The sequence below is a fragment of the Elgaria multicarinata genome, chromosome 11, assembly GCF_023053635.1.
Source record: "Elgaria multicarinata webbii isolate HBS135686 ecotype San Diego chromosome 11, rElgMul1.1.pri, whole genome shotgun sequence".
Lineage (NCBI taxonomy): Eukaryota > Metazoa > Chordata > Lepidosauria > Squamata > Anguidae > Elgaria > Elgaria multicarinata.
This window is the reverse complement of record NC_086181.1, coordinates 25167739-25187650: the sequence shown is the minus strand read 5'-3', so window position 1 is coordinate 25187650 and position 19912 is coordinate 25167739. Positions and strand designations below refer to the sequence as shown.

The window sequence follows — 19912 nt, the reverse complement described above, 5'->3', positions numbered from 1 at the left end:
ACAGCATGGCTTGTGGTTAGTAGAGAACCACAGTTTCACTAACCACAGAGCCTGAAGTGTTGTAGGAAAAGGCCCATTACAATGGGCTGAAGGGGGTGTTGGTGGAAATGAACATAGTTAAGTCTATGCTAGAGAACAAAAAAGAAACCTGCTTGATCCCATATGGCTAAATCATGTATGTGTTCCCCCTGATAAAGAAGAGAATTTCAAATGGCATTCTCCCAATTTGAATTGCCACCCAGGAGCTATTTCCACCTAGCAGAAAATGTACTGATATAATAGAAGCCACTCCCGGTCACTGGAACAAAGTATATTTGAATATACCTCCTCTACTATGGGCCCTATTACTTAAAACAAATGAACAACCAGAGGAGATTCTGATCAAGGATTTTCTGTGCCACATCATCTTTGGGCTTAGAATCATAGAATAGTAGAGTTGGAAGAGGCCTATAAGGCCATCGAGTCCAACCCCCCACTCAATGCAGGAATCCGCCTTAAAGCATACCTGACAGATGGTTGTCCAGCTGCCTTTTGAATACCTCTAGTGTGGGAGAGCCCACGACCTTCCTAGGTAATTGGTTCCATTGTCAAACTGCTCTAACAGTCAGGAAGTTTTTCCTGATGTCCAGCCGGAATCTGGCTTCCTGTAATTTGAGCCTATTATTCTGTGTCCTGCACTCTGGGATGATCAAGAAGAGATCCTGGCCCGCCTCTGTGTGACAACATTTTAAGTATTTGAAGAGTGCTCGTATGTCTCCCCTCAATCTTCTCTTCTCCAGGCTAAACATGCCCAGTAGTTTCAGTCTCTCTTCATAGGGTTTTGTTTCCAGACCTCTGATCCTCCCTCATCTTCCATTTACAAATCTCTGCATCATGCTCTATGTTCCTCTGTGGTGAATCTATTTCATTATGTACCTCCTCTCTCAATTAATACTTTAACCATGCTGTCCATTCCTCCTAATATTTCTGTGACTTGGCTCTAGATATAGAAGTCTATTTATTTCATCTTATTTACTTTGCAGAAACTGTTTAGCTTATAAGAGCTACCACAACAGCTGTCATGTATTCCTGTTGCTTGATAACAAACTGTATCAGTCCTTCCTTGCTCTTATTTTAATTTCTTGAAAAGCTGTGTTACATTCCAGGGGCTTTTACAGGATATCTGTTGGCAAATGACTTTCATTTGCAATATAAATATTTTTGGTATGGGTGTCTGCACTACAGGATTAGAACAGCAATAGAAAAAAGTATATTCAATTAATGAAAACCCTTTCGGTTTAACATGGTGTATTAAGGGCTATCCATTTTTACAGCTGTTAAGGGATAATCCCTTAACTAGGGATGCCACAGGAGTTTGGGAAGGGGTTGGAGTCCAGCAGACATTCCCCCACTTAGTCTCCTGGACTCTAGTCCACAGACTTCCGCACTTGCCAAACTTGGTATGCGCTAAGTTGGGCAGTGTAGCGGTGCTTGCTGGTTCACTGAGCTGCCATTTTATGTAAAAATTGTGGCTCTTTTTCCCCTTGTAAATGCCCATCTGCACAAATGGCAGCCAAAAAAAGGGTCATTTCCAAGAATTGTAAGTGGTCCATTTAGTATGTGTCTCTCTCAAGTTTTTTTTTAATCGTTTATAGCCAATGGCCATCAGAATACAAACACAAAGCACACAAATATAAATCAGAAAAACATTTGATATAATAAAACAAGAATACAATAAAATGATCAGGATTTATTTAAAATATTCCTTCTGTTTAACCCCCTTAGGATTTGACAGTAGTATGGTTTAAAAAAGCTGCTCTTATTTTTCTTGCAGCTAGTGCAATATGTGAATGCAGGGCATGTAATATGTGAAAGTATGTTTGAATCGTATTGCATATAGTTAAGCAACTTTCTCCAAATAAATACATTACCAATACAGTAGCAAGCATTTTGAATATACAGTATACAGTATTTTGAGCATAAACACTGATATTGCTTGATCTTTTTGTAGGCAATTTTAGGCTATCAATTGCCTTAAATGGAGGTATATAAAAAGTAATAAATAATATTAGTAAAGGTGATTTAGAATTGAGTGGTAATATAATTGTATTAAGGTTGGAATGTCTGTCTCATATTGGATGCAACTCTTGTCCTAGTTTGGTCCCTAAGCATTACCAGCACATCCTGGCCTTGGCATTTGCAGTAAAGGAGATTAATGAAAACCCTCAGATCTTACCCAATATCACATTGGGCCTCCACATCTGACAGCTATTTTAATGCAAGGTATACCTATCATGCAACAATGCTTCTCATATCCGCCTTGGAAAGATTTGTCCCCAACTACATATGTGGCATCCAAAATAATATGATGGCAGTCATTGGAGGACTGGATTTTGAAATCTCCCTTCATGTGGCAACTGTCTTAGATATCTACAAAGTTCCACAGGTATGTGTGCGAGAGAGAGAAAGATAGAAAGAGAGTTTCTCACATTTTAAGTAATCAAACAGATTTTGTGTAAACCAAATTCTTGCTGGATTTATTGTCTTTAATTGTTTTTGTTTTTTTGTTTTTTGTAATTATGTTTTTATTGCTTTTAACATTTTAACTGCTTTTCTGTGTTTTTTGTTGTAAGCTGCCTTGTAAGCTGTCCTGAAAAGTGTCCAAGAAATGTTATAAATTAATAAAAAGGCTCACTTATTTATTTACAATATTTATATCCTGCTCCCCATTGAAAATTTCAGAGCGGTGTACAAGATAAAATAAAATAAAAAACCAGAATAAAACACATTAAAATAGATTTTAAAAGAAGCAACATGTACAGTGACCCATAGCTGGTCATCAAGAAAAGGCTTCCTGGAATAATAATGTTTTCAGGAGGCACCTAAAGGAATACTCCTATTAGAGGATGGGTCTATGTGGAACCACCAGAAGCATGCCCTTGAATGACCTCAGTGACTGGGCAGGTTGGTAGGGGAGAAGGCGCTCTCTCAGGTATCCTGGTCCCAAGATGTTTAGGGCTTCGTACACAAGTACAAGAACTTTAAACCTGGCCCAGTAGTGAATAGGCAGCCAGTGCAGTTCCCTCAGCAGAGGAGTTACATGCTGGAAAAGGGCAACTTGAGGCAACAGCCAAGCTGCAGCATTTTGCACTATCTCCAGCTTCTGGAGCTTTAACCCAATTGCAGTAACCCAATCTTGAGGTTATCAGTGCCTGTACCACCTTGGCCAAGCTATCCCTGTCCAGGAGAGGCCATAGCTCACGAACTAGTCGAAGCTGGTAAAAGGTACTCCAAGCCACCGCCGCCACTTGAGCCTCCAGCAACAGAGATGGATCTAAGAGTTATAATTATTTCTCTTCTATCTCCTCTTCAATCTTTAGCTCATATATGGCTCTGATCCAGTGATGAATGACAAAACCCCAGGACTTTCCTTCTACCAGATGGCCCCTCAGGAAACCCTTCAGTACACAGGGATTCTCTCTTTGCTTCTCCATTTCAGGTGGACATGGATTGGGGTCATTGTTACAGATAATGACAACGGAGAAAGATTTGTGCAAACTGCACTTCCTCAGTTTTCTCAGAGCAGTATTTGTTTTGCCTTCATAGAAAGAATCCCTAAACTCACTTTTGTCACAGAATTGATGGATTTAATAAAACAGGGGACAAACATACACAATAAAGTGATGGGTGGCAAAGCCAATGTATTAGTGGCCTATGGAGAATCTTATTCCATGGCATATTTTAGATGGCTTCCACTTTTAACTGTGAAGAATACGGCAAAAGGCAAAGTGTGGATAACCACAGCCCAGGTGGAGCTAACTTCATTTGTCTATCAAAAAACATGGCCTTTGGAAATGTTCCATGGTTCTATAGCTTTCACAATTCATTCCAATGAATTAACAGGATTTCGTCAATATGTTGAGAGCAGAAAGCCTTCCAGCACAATAGAAGATGGCTTTTTTCGGAACTTCTGGCAACAGGTCTTTGGCTGTATATTCCCAGATACAGTCGTGGATCAGATGGATGGGAAAATTTGCACAGGGGATGAGAAGCTGGAGAGCCTTTCTGCCCCCTTTTTTGAAATTAGGATGACTGGCCATAGTTACAGCCTTTACAATGCTGTCTATGCACTGGCCCATGCCTTAAATGCCATGTCTTCAACTAGACTCAAATACAGAACAGTGGTGGTCAGAGAGGGACTGAAGTTGCAGAATCAACCAGTTTGGCAGGTAATGGGCCAAACAACCTCATGTGCCAGTGAACCATATTTTGAATATGACATATTTTGAATGTCTCTGCAAAATTCTTCCTGTGCTCACATGAATAATTCATATTTCAACCAGCTTTCTCTTTTTGTTTTAGTATTTAACCATGAGCACAGTATATACTGGGTTGGTTACCGATTTAGTCCTCCTTAGAGTAAATACATCAAAATCAACCAGGACAAGTTAGCCATGAACTTAAGACCCATTGATTTCAATGGCCTATTAAGTTGGTCTAAATATAGATCCAACCGAAATGTATAAAAGTGTTGTCTTAAACCAAAATCAAACCTGAAAACAAAGTAAGTTTAAGGAAACTGATAAAAACAATACATCAAATTGGTATAACTATGCTTATTACAATAAAATCATATTAGTAGGAAATATTTTTTAATCTTAAAGAAAATACATACATTTAAAATTTAAACAAAATAGTCAACATACAATAAGCATCAAACAAAAATCCCCAATCATGTTTCAACCATAAAGGTCTTCATCAGTGGGAAAAGGATAATACATGGATTTTTAAAAAAATATTTACAAATGTTTAAAACAACGTTTTATCCCCCAGATGTAGGGAGTACCTACTGGACCTGAAAAGCAGAAAAAAGAAGAAATAATTATTGCCAAATGCCTATTGGTGCTCTACCGCCTTTCTTTTGAGCCCAAGGTTTTACTCTAATAATAATTATTATTTACCCAAAGTTGGCTCTTGTAAATCTTCACACATGTAACAAAAAAGATGGGGACTAGGTATTCCCTCCTTCTTCAAGAGGCTGGTGGATAAAAATACCTAATTAGTTTTTGCAAAGTTGGCATATTCGAAACAACCCTCCCACAACCTACTCACTCTTAGAGAAAAATATATAGTATTGAGTAATCTTACCTTGACTCCCAAGTAATATCTGGTTGCATAAGTAATATCTTGAAAGAACAGGTATATGCAACCCTAACCCTAAATCTAGATCCAACCCGATTTACACTGTGGTTACAGTTGGATCCAACCCAGTGTTGTTATTATCTGATTCACAGAGTTAACTGCTAGACCTAAGGTTTATCCCGGGATCGTCCTGGGGTTGTGCCTGCCTGCTCCCGGGATCCCCTGTGTGTCATTTACATGAACAGTGATGACCCCAGGACGATCCTGGGATAAACCTTAGGTCTAGCTAAGGCCTAAGTCTAAATCCAACCTATAATGAATTTCTAAGGCCAGAGTGTCCCTTCCTGCTATCTCTAGGTCATAAAGACTGAGCACTTCTTCTTCCATCAATATTTTTTCATCCCCAAACTAGCCATAGCTTTATTCTGTTGCTTCCATTAACATTTTGCTTCTGAGCAATCTAAGCCTTTTCTAAGTTCTTGGCTTGTCTTTTTTGTTTTTAAAACCAGCTCCATCACTTTCTGAGAAGTGTCTCATTTAACAACAGTGCTAGGGATAAGGTTTATTTTGACCAGAATGGAAAATTGACAGCTGGATTTGATATTATCAACTGGATTACTTCCTCAAACGTATCTAGAGTGAAAATTGGGAGTGTGAATCCCCAGGCTCATCCAGATCAAGTGTTTATAATCAATGAGGAAGCCATAACCTGGCACAACTGGTTTAACCAGGTAAGAACCAACCTGGTAAGAATCTACACTACTTCTTTATGGTGGTCTTTAAGGGCACTAACTGTTAGGGTCAGGACACATTCGATATATCACTTTCATGTTGTTATTTCCTGCTTTTAATGACTTGACAGAAGGTGTGAACAGTAAGGCCAAAATTTACACACTGGCCCCATTCAGACAACATGCTAAGCCATGCTGCTTAACCACAAAATAGTTAACGGAATGCATTAAGGTTAATGCATTCTGTTAACCATTTTGTGTTTAAGCAGCATGGTTTAGTGTGTTATCTGAACGGGGCCATTATGTCTTATCAATATGATCCCATCATGGTGACACTATATCCCTCTTGTGCATTTATACTTTGTATAAACACAATGACATCTGTTGCAGTATTTTGGATAATAATAATAATAATAATAATAATAATAATAATAATAATAATAATAATAATGACTGCAGAGGCCACCAGTGAGGGAGGAAGCAGCAGCCAGGCACCTCTCCACCGTGCCTGGGTCCAGCTCCAGCTGAGAGCCCCCTCCCTCCTGCTGTCAACTGTAACTGCTGAACTTTGCAACTAAGATTATAGTGCCTGAATTTGCTTTCCTTTTCCCCCTCCCCCTCCTCCTCCCTCCCAATCCCATTTCCTTTTGTGTCATGTCTTTTAGATTGTAAGCCTGTGGGCAGGGACTGTCAAGAAATACTTTTGTAAGCCGCAGTGAGAGCCTTTTTTGGCTGAATGGTGGCATAAAAATCCTTAAATAAATAAATAAATAAATAATATGGAATAAAAAGAGGGAAATAACAGCAGAAAAGCAGTATATGGAATGCCTCCATTTTCAAACCACATGGCAGTTTTTCAGTAGTTTAGTTTTGTTTAAACTCTAAGAAAAACAATGATGTTCCAGCTAATAGAATCATCATTGTTTCTAATAGGAAGCACTAGTGATATATGACCCCCAACAAAAGTCACAGAAAATATTTCCCCACCTTCACAGTGCACTAAGATCCCACAAAGTTGGGGCAAGTTATCCTACTCAAAAGTAGGGCTGGGCACAAACTTGGATTGAATCCTCAAATCCAAGTTGAGATGGGCAGATTCAGCCCGCCTTGGCCTGAATCCGAGGTGGTGCCGGGTCAGCCTGAGGCATTTGAAGCTGAAGTGGATCAGTGCTGAAGCCCTTGGACTGCCTCAGGCCAATTCAGGGTGGTGGCAGGCTGCTCCTCCTGCCCCCTCATTCAAAAGGGAAAGCCAGCATGAGGCTATCCACGAGTCCATTGGATTCACCTCCCTCTCCACCCTCGTCTCCCTCCCTCGTCACCTTCTGCTGCCACCACTGGGATTTACCTTCCCATGCGACCTCCTTCCTGAGAATTCTCTCTCTTTTTTAATACATCTACGGTTGAAAGCTATGGTGGCCATAATGGCCAGTTCCTCTAGTTTGTAACCATAGATCTATTAAAAAGAGAGCTCTGCAATCTTACATTTAAATTGCAGCTCGGCTCTCAGAGAGGATGACATAGAGGAAGGTAAGTCCTGGTGGTGGTGGCTCTGGGTTGGGGAGGGGAGAGTGAAATGGACTCCCAGTTCACCTTGCACCCAGCCTTCCTTGGTGCCAGCTGCACACCCACCACCCAGTAAGCCACAAGGCTGACCTGCTTTGGGGAGCCGAATCTCGCTTTCGTGCCAAAATGAGACAGCCAAGCTGTTAAGCACTCTGACTCAAATTGTGGCCATTTTGGAGGCTGTGAAATAGTCTCTGAGGTGAGTTGGGGGTAGGCTGTGTGCAGCCCTACTCAGAAGTAGCATTGAGTTTTTCTACTGGTAATTGTATATAAGACTGCATAGTCAGTTATTTCCATGGCTTCATCCCACACATTTATTTATTTATTTTTACAACATTTGGAACCTTTGAAAGGCTGGAACTAGTTGTGGTCATTCATGGCAGGCCATTTCCACCCATGAACTAGTTGGGATCATTCAATGAAGGTCATTTCCAGCCCTCTTTCTCAAGTCAGCTAACAGCTGTTTGATTGTCTCCGCCTATATAACCTCACCATATTCAACATGCTGCAGGATGAAGCCACAAAGCAATGCTCCCCATATTCTCTTAATGACAAGAAAACATCCCCAGACTCACAATTTTCAAAACTCATGATTCTCACTGTACTTTTTATTTATGGATTAGGCTCGCCCCCTTTCTGTATGCAGTGAGAGTTGTTACCCTGGGTCTAGCAAAAAAGTGAAGGAAGGGGAGCCATTTTGCTGCTATGATTGCATTCCATGTCCAGATGGGAAGATTTCAGACCAGAAGGGTAAGCAATATACTGTACAATTTACTTTACTACAGATAGACAGGCATATGAAATCATGCACACAGCTTGAATGTTTTTCTTTTCTTTGTTTGATGTCTTAAAAATGGAAAAAAGTTTCCATGGTTGCAAAGGGACTCAGCTTCCACTGAACACTAGAACTGGTAAACATGGGCTCATCTACACCAAGCAGGATATTCCACTATGAAAGTGGTATATAAAAGGCAGAAGCCACACTACTGCTTTATAGCGGTATTGAAGTGCACTGACAACTGTTGGGGCCAATTGAGACATACTATACATCACTTTCATACTGCTATATGCTGCTTGGTGTGGCTCCTTCCTTTTATATACCTCTTTCATAGTGGAATATCCTGCTTGGTGTAGATGAGCCCATGGCTGCTTTTTCACCACCAGAAGAATTGCTTAATTAAAGAAGTACGGCAGTAAAACGTTGCACACTTTGGGCATGTCCACTGAAAAGGCCATGTCCCATGTTCTGAGCAATCACTCTTTTGACAGATGTGAGGCTGTTGATTACCTCAGCAAGCAGGTATAATCATATGGGAAAGGCAGTACTTTTTCACCTTTGATGGTGACCACTAACATTTTTTTGAATCATATTTGGAAAGAGACTGAATGTCAATGTAGATTTTATGTCATGCGTGGCAGATCCAGGCTTGTGGAATATAATGTATAGTTACAGAGGCTTTTTTTTTATGGACAATTCATTACTTGGCATCTGTTGCAATCACAGAACTACTTTTCCACCACCCTCACATCTCCACAGAGTTCCCTAGCAGAGTCTTTCAAATTATCAGAGTGCTGTTATATCTTTGCCTGTGAGATGGGAATGAACGTTACTTTATGGCTCACTATAAGCCATTATGCTGTAAAAAAAGGTGTGCAGTCTGGGGGTTACTTTTGGATCAGGCTTTGCTCCTAGTAGATGCCCAGGTGTCAACCATGGACAGGAGTGTTTTTACAAGGTTTTCTAGAAGGCCATTGTGAGACATGCTGTACTGGGATTGAGATTGTATTCCTGTAATACACTGTACATGGGGATGCCTTTGCAAATTGTGTAGAAACATCAGTGGTTTAGAATACAGGGACAAGTGATTTGACTTGAGCCAGTTATATGAAGCATATGAATTTACTTTTGCAACAACTTACCTAATTTATAGTAGTTAGTACATTTAATTCCACAAACAGCTTAGGTCCAGTACATTTTAAAGGGCAATGCCCTTCCATATGAATCTGCCTACTCATTATGTTATACACAGGGATGTCTATCACTGTGGAATCCATCTCTTTTGGGATTTGATGGGCTGAGCCCTTGTTCTCTTCCAGGGTGATAAATGTGACTTTTCCTGAAATCTAGAAACTCTTCCTCTTTTAAAAATAAACAGAAATGTCTGCAGATTGTGGGACTGCAATGTGTGTAACTTGCACAAATTTGGGGTACAATTTGTTCTAATTACACAAATTAAAGTTGAAATTTGTATAAAGCACACAATTTGCACACATTTCTATTTGCACACATTTAATTCACACATATATTTTTTTTTAAAAAAACAAACTCAAAAAAATTTGGCAAAATGGCCAGACTTGACGCAGATCAAATTGGGCCAGCTCATGCGGAAATGAGCCAAAGTCCTGGGAGGGGCGAGCCGATGAAAGCTCGGTGACCTCCACCCACTCTACTCTCAACGGGTTCCTCTGACATTCCCAGTTCTACTGCAGAAGCTCTCTCTTTTGCAATCTGGCTGGGGCATTGGAGAGGGACTTCTATAGCCCTTTTCCTCCCTAGGAAGACCTGCCCTGACCATTCTCCAATGGCATTCCAGCATTTTGTGGAGAGGTTTGTAGTTTGACAAATGTTTGGCCTCTCAAATTGTTGAGCAAGCAACTTTTTAGATTGCTTAGGAGGTAAACTTCTTGAATTGTTTTATCTGCTCCCTTTGTTTCTTTTTTAATTACTTATTGTTATATTGTTTATGTTTATTATTTTAATTGTGTAGGCTGAAGACCATCTTGAGCATTTTAAATGAAAATGTGGGGTACAGATGCTATTAATAAATGATAAAGTACTTATCTGTGTGAGTGAAAGATCTTTCTTACAGCATATTGCAAACATCAAGGCATGGTTATGACATTAAGAATATCTCTTTTTTCCCCAGACATGAATGACTGCCATAACTGCATAGACAAAACCTATCCAAACACAAAACATGACTTTTGCCTACCCAAAGTTGTCACCTACATGACTTATGAAGAACCTCTGGGGTTCAGCTTAGGCTTTATTGCGCTTTCATTTTCTTTGATCACAGGACTGGTGCTAGGAATATTTATAAAGCACCACAACACTCCCATGGTCAAAGCCAACAACCGGAACCTCACCTACATTCTTCTCATCTCCCTGCTGCTCTGCTTCCTTTGTGCTTTGCTATTCATCTGCCATCCAGGGAAGGTGACATGCCTCCTTCGACAAACTGCTTTTGGCATCATCTTTTCAATTGCTGTTTCTTGTGTGCTGGCAAAAACCATCACAGTGGTTCTTGCTTTCATGGCCACCAAGCCAGGATCCAGGATGAGGAAGTGGGTGGGGAAAAGGATCTCCATCTACATAGTTCTTTCCTGCTCCCTTATTCAAGCAGGCATTTGTACTGTGTGGCTGGCAACCTCTCCCCCTTTCCCAGATGTTGACATGCACTCAGTGACTGGAGAAATTGTAGTGCAATGCAATGAGGGGTCTGTGACTATGTTTTACTGTGTCTTGGGATATATGGGCTTCCTCGCAATTATCAGTTTTATAGTGGCCTTCTTTGCTAGGAAGCTACCTGGCAGTTTTAATGAAGCTAAATCTATCACTTTCAGTATGTTGGTCTTTTTCAGTGTGTGGTTATCCTTTGTTCCAACCTACCTGAGCACCAAGGGGAGAGAAATGGTGGCTGTGGAGATCTTCTCAATATTAGTCTCCAGTGTTGGGTTGCTTGGTTGCATATTTGCCCCCAAATGTTACTTAATTGTATTGAGGTCTAAGATGAACAACAGAGAACACCTAATGAGAAGAAAGAAATGAAATAATGGTTCTGTGAGATTTGCTCTAGTTTGCAATCCAGAGGTTTTTGTATATTCATCCACCAGAATGCTTGAGTATTTTCCTCCCAGCAGCTTTGTGATATATATTTCTTTCAGATCTTTTAAAAATACTCCCAGGTGAGCTGGGGGAAAAAGAAGCTGATATTGTGAAGGGGAAAGTAGAGTACACCATTGCTCATATCCATTCTATCCATTGTCTGTGTCTAGAATTCTGTCTCGTCCATTTATTTCATATTGTATTTATTTATTACATTTTTATACCACCCAATAGCTGAAGCTCTCTGGGCGGTTCACAAAAAATTAAACCTTGAAAAGCATAATAAAACAACCAACAGTCTAAAAACACAAATACAAAATACAATCTAAAAAGCACAACCAGGATACAACCACACAGAAGAAATTGATATAGATTAAAATACGGAATTAAAACAGCAAAGTTTAAATTTAAGTTAAATTAGGTGTTAAAATACTGAGAAAATAAAAAGGTCTTCAGCTGGCGACAGAAGTAATACAGTATAGGTGCAAAGCAAACCTCTCTGGGGAGCTCATTCCACAGCCTGGGTGCCACAGCAGAGAAATCCCTCCTCCTAGTAGCCACCTGCCTCACTTCCTTTGGCAGGGGCTTATGGAGAAAGACCCCTGTGGATGATCTTAAGGTCCAAGCAGGTATATATTGAAGAAAGCGTTCCTTCAAATAACCTGACCCCAAGCTGTTTAGGGCTTTCAATGTTAGTACCATCACTTTGTTTTCTGTTGCTGAAGCTTGAGTATGTAGACCAGGTGCGTGAAACTCCCCCTCACCAATGGACCCAACGCCTTTCATTCCTACACATTTGTGACAAATGTTATCCAGAAAGAATTTTCTGATAGTCCAGATCAGCTTATTTACAAGAGAATTAACCTTGCAATGGGAAGGTAAACACCCTTACACCATCTCTGCCAACTGGTATGCAGGTAAAGTTCCTTCCCAGCCCCATTAACAAGTGGCTACTTCTGGCACTTCAAACATCTTACTATTCAGAGTGGGTGGATGGGGATGTCAGCACTGCAATCATGGAGCCACTTGGGGGGATTGGATTTTAAGGGCCTCAGGTCAAACTGGAGTGAGTACAAAGGAGATAACTTCTTCCAGTGGGTCTGCCGCTTCCACATATATATTTTAAATGTATCTATAATATTTATATACCACTCCATATCTAAAATAGATTCCAGAGTGGTTCACATAGGGATAAAATAGTAAAAAGAAAGAAGGTTAAAAACAGAGAATTAAAATTGTTCAATTTAAAACAAAGGTCAATAAAAACAGTGACTGATCAGTTGATGAAGGCTTCCTGGAAAAGTGTTGTTTTCAGGAGGTGCCAGAAGCAGTCTAGTGTTGGTGCCTACCTGACCTCCAGGGGCTGGTAGTTCCAAAGAGAGGGGGCCATCACACTAAAGGTCCACCAGAAGCATGCCCTCCAATGACTTCAGTGACCAGGCAGGTGGGTAAGGGAGAAGGCACTCTCTCAGGTATACTGGTCCCATGGTGTTTAGGGGGAGATCCGCACGTCGTACCCAGAGCGCTTCTATGCGACCCCAGTGCACCCCGAAAACTATCGTCTAACTTGCCTGTAAAAGAAACGAGGAAGACGCGTCCCTGCCGGCGCTGCTGGCGCCACCCATCTCCCTTCTTGCCGGCCGGTGAGGAGAGCTCGGCGGAAGAAAGCGGGGTGGAGAATGGAAGAAGCTCTCCACCCCGCCTTCTTTCGCCGAGCTCTCCTCGCCGGCCGGCGAGGAGGGAGGTGGGTGGCGCTAGCGGCGCCGGCAAGGACGCGTCTTCCTCATTTCTTTTACAGGCAAGTTAGACGATCGTTTTCAGGGTGCACTGGGGTTGCATAGAAGCGCTCTGGGAACGACGTGCGGATCCCCCCTAGGACTTTACGCTAGTACCAAAACCTTAAACCTGGCCTGGTAGCCAATAGGCAGACAGTGCAATTCCCTCAGCAAAGGAGTTGTATGCTGAAAAGAGGCAGCTCCTGACATCAGCTGAACTGCTACTACTTTCTTTATTGCGATCTATAGATCCATAAAAAGAAAACAAACAACAAACAACCAAACACAAGAATAAGACATGAAATCATACAATTAGAGCTATTATCAACTTTAGTCTAATACACAAAGAGCTCTAATCTTGGCCGCCACTGTAAGAAATTTAGCTGAACTGCTTAATTCTGCACTAGCTCCAGCTTCCAGAGCAGTTTTGGGAGCAGCCTTAGGATTCACATTCAGAATTATGTTGTGTATTTTTGCTCTATTAAATTGGCTAGCCACCTTTTAATGTTGGTGACAATTATTACATCTTGTGGAAGCAAATCTTCCACCAATTAGCATCATGGCATGACCCTAGGTTCTAGTATTATGTGAGAGGGAGAAAAATGTGTCTCTAACCATGTTCTCCACACCATGCATAATTTTGTACACCTCTATCATGTCTCGCCTTAGCCTTCTATCTCATATGGAAGTGATATAGAGCAGACATATGGAATGAACACAAGTGAAACTTATATGTATTGGAAATAGAGTGATCCTTCTATCCATAGTCCCTAGAGTTTCAGACAGGGGTCTTTTCCCAGGGCCTACCTGATAATCCGTCTGGGAGGCGGGGCGACGGTGTGCTACAGCTAGTGCACGCCTTCGCCCTTTTCCAGACGTCAGCACGCGACGGGGCAAGGGTAAGCCCCGTCGCGCGCTCCGTGTTTTCCCCCTTAAAGGGCCATGTGCGCAGGAGCGCACCGCCGAAAACGTAAGTACTTTTTTTAAAAAAATAAGGGTCCTCGCTCCCCCTGCCCCTGATTCCCCCCCACAATGCCTGATGCCCCCCTGCCCACTCGCTTGCCCTTCCCCCTCCCCAATGCCCTGTCCCCGTCCTTCTTTCCCCCTCCTCGATGCCCACTCGCTCACCCGTCCTTCTTTCCCCCATCCCCCATCTCCGATGCCCGATGCCCTGTCCCCCGTCCTTCTTTCCCCCCTTCCCTGATGCCTGCCCTTCTTTTCCCCCTCTCTCCTGCTGGGTCTGGCCTTCCCCCAGCCCCTATCTCCCCCCCGTGATTCCCCCCCCCGGCCCGATGGGCACAGCGCTTGTATGAGCACTGTGCCCATTCCGTGGCTTGTCCTGGCTACTTGCGAGTAAGCGAGCAGCCGGGAAAAGCCACGGATCCTGCTAGACCTTCCGCAGCCCCGGCCTCAGGCTGGGGCTGCGGAAAAACTGGGCCATAAGCGAATCCGCTTATGCCAGTTCAAGCGAGGTCTTAGCCCAGCCTGACCCTGGAATCCCCTGTGCTTCATCTGGATGCACAGGAGGTAGACCAGGCCTCACACAGTGCTAAGGCCTCATCTACCAACAGCCCCAGTCTTCCTAGAGATGCCAGGGGATTGAATCTGGGACTTTCTGCATATGTTTATAATGTGTTAACTCACAGGTGGAAACTTCTAGCAATACAGTAAGTTTCCCATGCTTCATAAGGCAATACAGGACAATGTGGGGTGTCTTTGCTGGCTCCATCTGTCCATTTTGCCCACATTGACGTGGATCTGAAAAACCAAAGAAAAGTGTTGGTGCATGGAGGGTTATAAACAAGAACAATTTGTGACATTGTACAACACTGTTACTGATTATGAGCCTTAGCTTCCAATTTCCTGGTTCTGTGGAGCTTAAATTAATACGAGTCCTAACTCATGATGGTATGTGAAGGGCTATCTCTGAATATACAGGCAGGTTTCTCAAAAATAAGATAGATCCTACCTATCTATCTATCTGCTATAAAGCATTGGAATAAAAATTCAGATCAAGAAAAGGTAGGGTGAGAGTGTCTTAGGAAAGTCTTCTATTTGGGTGATAGGTTAATTTGGTCACAAATCTTTAGGCAGGTAGGGGTGGGTGTGCTTAGGAGGAAAGGGATGGTGATCATTCTGTGGCACTGCTCTGGGGGCAGGTATTCCAGTTGCTCTTTTCCCATAATAAATAAGTTACCAATGTCAGCCTGAGATAGTGTTGCTTTACTGCTGCTGTGATCAAAGATTTTACATTGAGTTTTTGTTGTGAGGAAGAGAGGCCCACAATCAAACCATCTCCCCCTCTTCACAATACAAGAACAGCAAAATCTGAAAATGTGGCTAAGGGACAAGAGAGTTCACCACAGCTCTCTCTATTTCCCCATCACCAGTATAAAAGTAACTGCTTTGCTTCTATATTTCCAGAGACAGTCTAGGAGAGTAGCTAAAGCAAACCCATCTTGTGCTTATTTCAAGGGTGGGTAATGAAAGCAACTATTTCAGTAATTTTCTTTCCACAGATTACACTTGTCAATATTCTCAATAAACTCATGCTATCACCAAATGCAGTAAATTCATTTCTTTTCTCACTTCATATTTCTCTTTATTTCTTAAGTCATTTTCTTCTTCTTATGTCATTTTCTTCTGGTGGAAGGAAAAACCTCATGTGGCAAACAAAATACATTTTTTACAGCAATTCCACAGCCGATCCCCAATACAGAGCTTGTGATTTCCTTTCCCTTTAATTATCAAAAGGAGTATAATCAGTTCTTCCACTTGTCAAAACCCCTATGGGATTTGAGTGACTGCTAGTCAAACTCATAGTAAAGACTGTGAAAGCTGTTGTATTATATGGAAATAGGAAAAGGAACAAAGGAGATTTATACTTCATGGTTCAACTTCAGACTCAGTCACTCAAATCAACTAGTGATGTCCACAGAGACTCTTAATTGATAAACATGTGGATGGAAATAGAGTCGTCTGTATCTCAAGTCAAGTTTTGTACTTGTACTTCAGTATGATGGTATTAGTAGTGTTCCTGCTGGTCCTGTTCCCTCACATGGTATGCAAGGCTGACATAATTAAATGCATGATAAAGGATCCGCACCCTCCACTTCGCAAGTACCACCAGTCACAAGATGTCCTCATTGGTGGCATCATTTCTCAGACATTCATTGTCTTGAGTCCAGTGCCCTTCACTACAGCACCACCACCAGTAGTATTCGAAGAACTTACGTAAGGACTTTATTTTTCTGTTCCTTTTGTTGTTGTTACTTGAATGGCTTATTTGACAGGGCAGAGGAAGATGTTAATACAATTATAGAAAGCTGAAGAAAAACTCATTTTTTTCAAAAGGGAAAAAAAACACTATGGGAAGCACTTAAGTTTTTAAACATGATTAAACCATTATTTTAATTCTTTTTGCATTGCTTTCTTCCACCATTTTCTATGTCAAACAAAGGCCATGGCTAGATCAGGCCTATATCCCGGGATCATCCCTGTGCATCCAAATGCCACACAGGGGATCCCGGGAGCAGGCAGGGACGAACCTTCCATTTGCCAGGGATAATTCTTAGGTCTAGGTTACGCCTAAGTTTCTCCATAGTTATTCTATTCCATGGTATACCTTCTTCTTTGTATCCAGTCATGTATCTCTTTTTTCTTTATGCAGCAGTGCTTCAGAGTAAATATAAATGCACAGGAAGACATACATACTTAGTCATATATTGAAATATACTAGAAGCATAATCCTTTACGTGTCTATTGGGATGTAAGTCCCATGCATTACTTTGGACTTATTCCCAGGTAAGTGGATATAGGATTGCAGCCTAAATTGCAGTTTTTGCTTCTGAGGGATGACAATTAGCATTAGCACTGAAGGGGGAAAAATCAGTCCACACGTCATCCAAACCTAGAGATTCACACATAAACACACACACCCTTCAGTCCCTCTGATGTTATAAACATTCTTCTGACATTTCTCAAAATGTCTAAAGGAGTTTCTCATAAACAGGACTCTCAAACAAATTTATGAATATGCCCTACACTGAGTCAGACAATTTGTCCCTTTAGACCAGTACGTTTTAGTCCTGCTGACAACAGCTCCTCATGGTCTGAGGTAGAAGTCTTCCCTAGCGCTGCTACTAGCAATCTGTATTTAATGGACAATTTACAAATGAAGTGTGTGTTCCACCTCAAAATATGGGTCCTCCTGTTTAACAGTGGTATTTGTACAATATTTTCCTATAGTAAAATCCTACCACTAGGAATTTCCCTGAGTTCATGTCAATATTATCAATTTCATCATTCCAAGTATCCCAAGTATGTGCCATTATTCTTAAATCTATTATTTTAAAGATATACTTACATTTTTTTTTTTTTTTTTGCCATTTCCAAAAGTTATCCAGACTTCTGTTCTTCCATCCTCACCTATGCGTTGGGGCTTCAAATATAGTGGGTGTTATTATACCAGCTGATAACAAAGTGGGGACTGGATTAATTTATCATTGTTGGCATGCTAAGTCTTCCAGAAGCTCCAAAGAGGGTTTACTTTAATTATTTCCTAATATGACTAAGAATGCTTTATGTAGAATTGTTCAGCTTATGAGAGCCATCACCACCTTCCCTCAATTTTTTATTTTTTGATGTTAAAAAAACTTTATTTCCTACTTGATCAGTTTCATGTTATTGTTATCTACATCCCCAGTCTCATTGAGAGGTTTGTCATAAGGCACTTGTTAACAAAGTCCTTTAATATAGTATAAGAAGTGCATTGAAATGAGTATATATTTGTAAATAGCACTTCCAATGGGTTTATATGATTAAGGATTCATTATGCTCTACGCTAAAAATATACCTTACCATTACCAATAAAGAGTAGGTTGTGTCGTGGTTTGTTACCTACATACAGGCATATTGTTTTCTGAAGATGGTCACTGGTTGTGTCATCTTTGTTTAGACCATGAATGGCATATCCTTCTGATACAGAATGTGTCTCTCATTTTAGCGTAGTGCCTAAGAATTACCAGCACATCCTGGCCTTGGCATTTGCAGTAAAGGAGATAAATGGAAACCCTCAGCTCTTACCCAATGTCACCTTGGGCTTCCGCATCTATGACAGCTATTTCAATGCAAAGTGGACCTATCATACCATAATGCAACTCATATCTGCATTGGAGAAATTTGTCCCTAACTACAAATGCGGCATTCCAAATAACCTCATAGGAGTTATTGGTGGACTGGACTCCCAAACCTCCCATCATATAGCAACTATCTTGGATATCTATAAAATTCCACAGGTTGTATGTTTGCATGTAGTAAGGGGATGTATTTAATTATTTAAATTATTGATTAAGATTTGTAGGCCACCTTTCATCATAAAATATAAGAAGGCAGTTTACACAATAAAACCATGAGAATAAAACAACAAAATGCACAGCAAAACATTCAATAAAGCCAGTACCAGGAATGAGTGTCTGGGAATGCCCACCAGAAGAATACTTGTACTGTGGGTGCATGTTGAATTTTCTTTATCCTTCCTGATCTTATTTTGTGGTTCAGAAACAAAATGTGTGTATTGGAAATAATGAAATGGACCTAATCTTTTGTGTGCATGTCATGTCCTTCAGTTTAGGAGAAATTAGGGGTGTGCACAGACCCCCCGCTCCGCTTCACTTGCAGATCCGCCATTTTCCGGATCGGGCCACTCCGCCCCGCCCCCGCTCTGCCCACTTGCGCTCCGCTCCGCCCGGAGCTCCGGATCCGGATCCGGAGCTCCATTTCCCCCCCCCATAGGCTTGCATTGAAAGCTAAAAAATTATACAACTTTTTTTCTGTTCAAGTTAGAAACCTCATGTTTGGCACCATGACACCTCATGGGGATATACACACGCATGCCAAGTTTCAAAGCAATCCCATCATCCCCTGATTTTTGGCAAATTTTTGAAAATCGGGCACCCCACATACAACATCCCTGCGAGGTGGGCAGGGGAGGAGGGAGGGAAGGCAGGCAGGCATGCAGCTGGCATTTCTGGGGGCATAAGGAAGTGAGCCAAGGATAAGCCAGTAATGCATATAAAATGGAATAAATCAATCAATAAACAAAGGAGGGGTGGAATTAAAAGCAGCAGTGTTGCTCAATAAACAACAAGAAGAACTTTTTTTAAAAGGCTATATCTGTCTTTTACCAGCAATAGGGGGACGTGCCCGGGGGAGGGGGAAGTAGCTGCCAGTTCAAGACACTGACAGCCACAGCTCTGAGAAGAAGTAAAACGCTCACTTCGACTCAGAACAGGCATTGCTCCACCACTGAAAAGTGACCATTCACTTCAACTCATGATAGGCATTGCTCCACCGTTTTACTCTCTTTGGAAGGCTCTAATGGCCTTCCAGTGCAGGAGAGAGTGGGGGCACGTCCACGATGAGATGCCCTAGGGGAGCTCATCCCCTTGCACCACATCGATTCAGTTGTTCCCCAAGGTTAGGGTGGGGAGCAGTGCTGTGTTTCTATCTCTTATTCTTGGCTTAGTATATGATTTCAGGTTGTGTTTGTGCATTTGGTGGGGCTACTGTTTTAAAAAACACGGGGAAAAGCCCGTTCAGATGAAGAAAGAGAAGTTTCCCAGAATCCCAAGTTACCTGTTTTGCCTATGCCCTCCTCCAACTTTGGGATCATCATGACCGGGAGCTGACTCTGCCCCTCAGCCCTTTGAAAAAGGTATTTTTCCCGCCGATTTTTTAAAAACGTCTAGCCCGCGACCCGTACGATGCAGAAAGTTGAGAGTGGTCTCAAAATGACCCCCATCCATGACTCTCTGTGCACAAGAATTTTCAGAACG

The 19912-nt window shown here is 41.6% G+C and overlaps 1 protein-coding gene across 1 annotated transcript; it reads left to right on the top strand.

The window, feature by feature from the left end:
- The first annotated feature begins 2281 nt into the window (after positions 1 to 2281).
- On the top strand, positions 2282 to 11244 carry LOC134405550 (vomeronasal type-2 receptor 26-like). The gene is made up of 5 exons (XM_063136793.1): positions 2282 to 2425; positions 3360 to 4208; positions 5631 to 5852; positions 8039 to 8165; positions 10343 to 11244. Exons 1-5 carry the CDS (start codon positions 2282 to 2284, stop codon positions 11242 to 11244), a joined length of 2244 nt encoding a protein of 747 aa, XP_062992863.1.
- The last annotated feature ends 8668 nt before the right edge of the window (positions 11245 to 19912 follow it).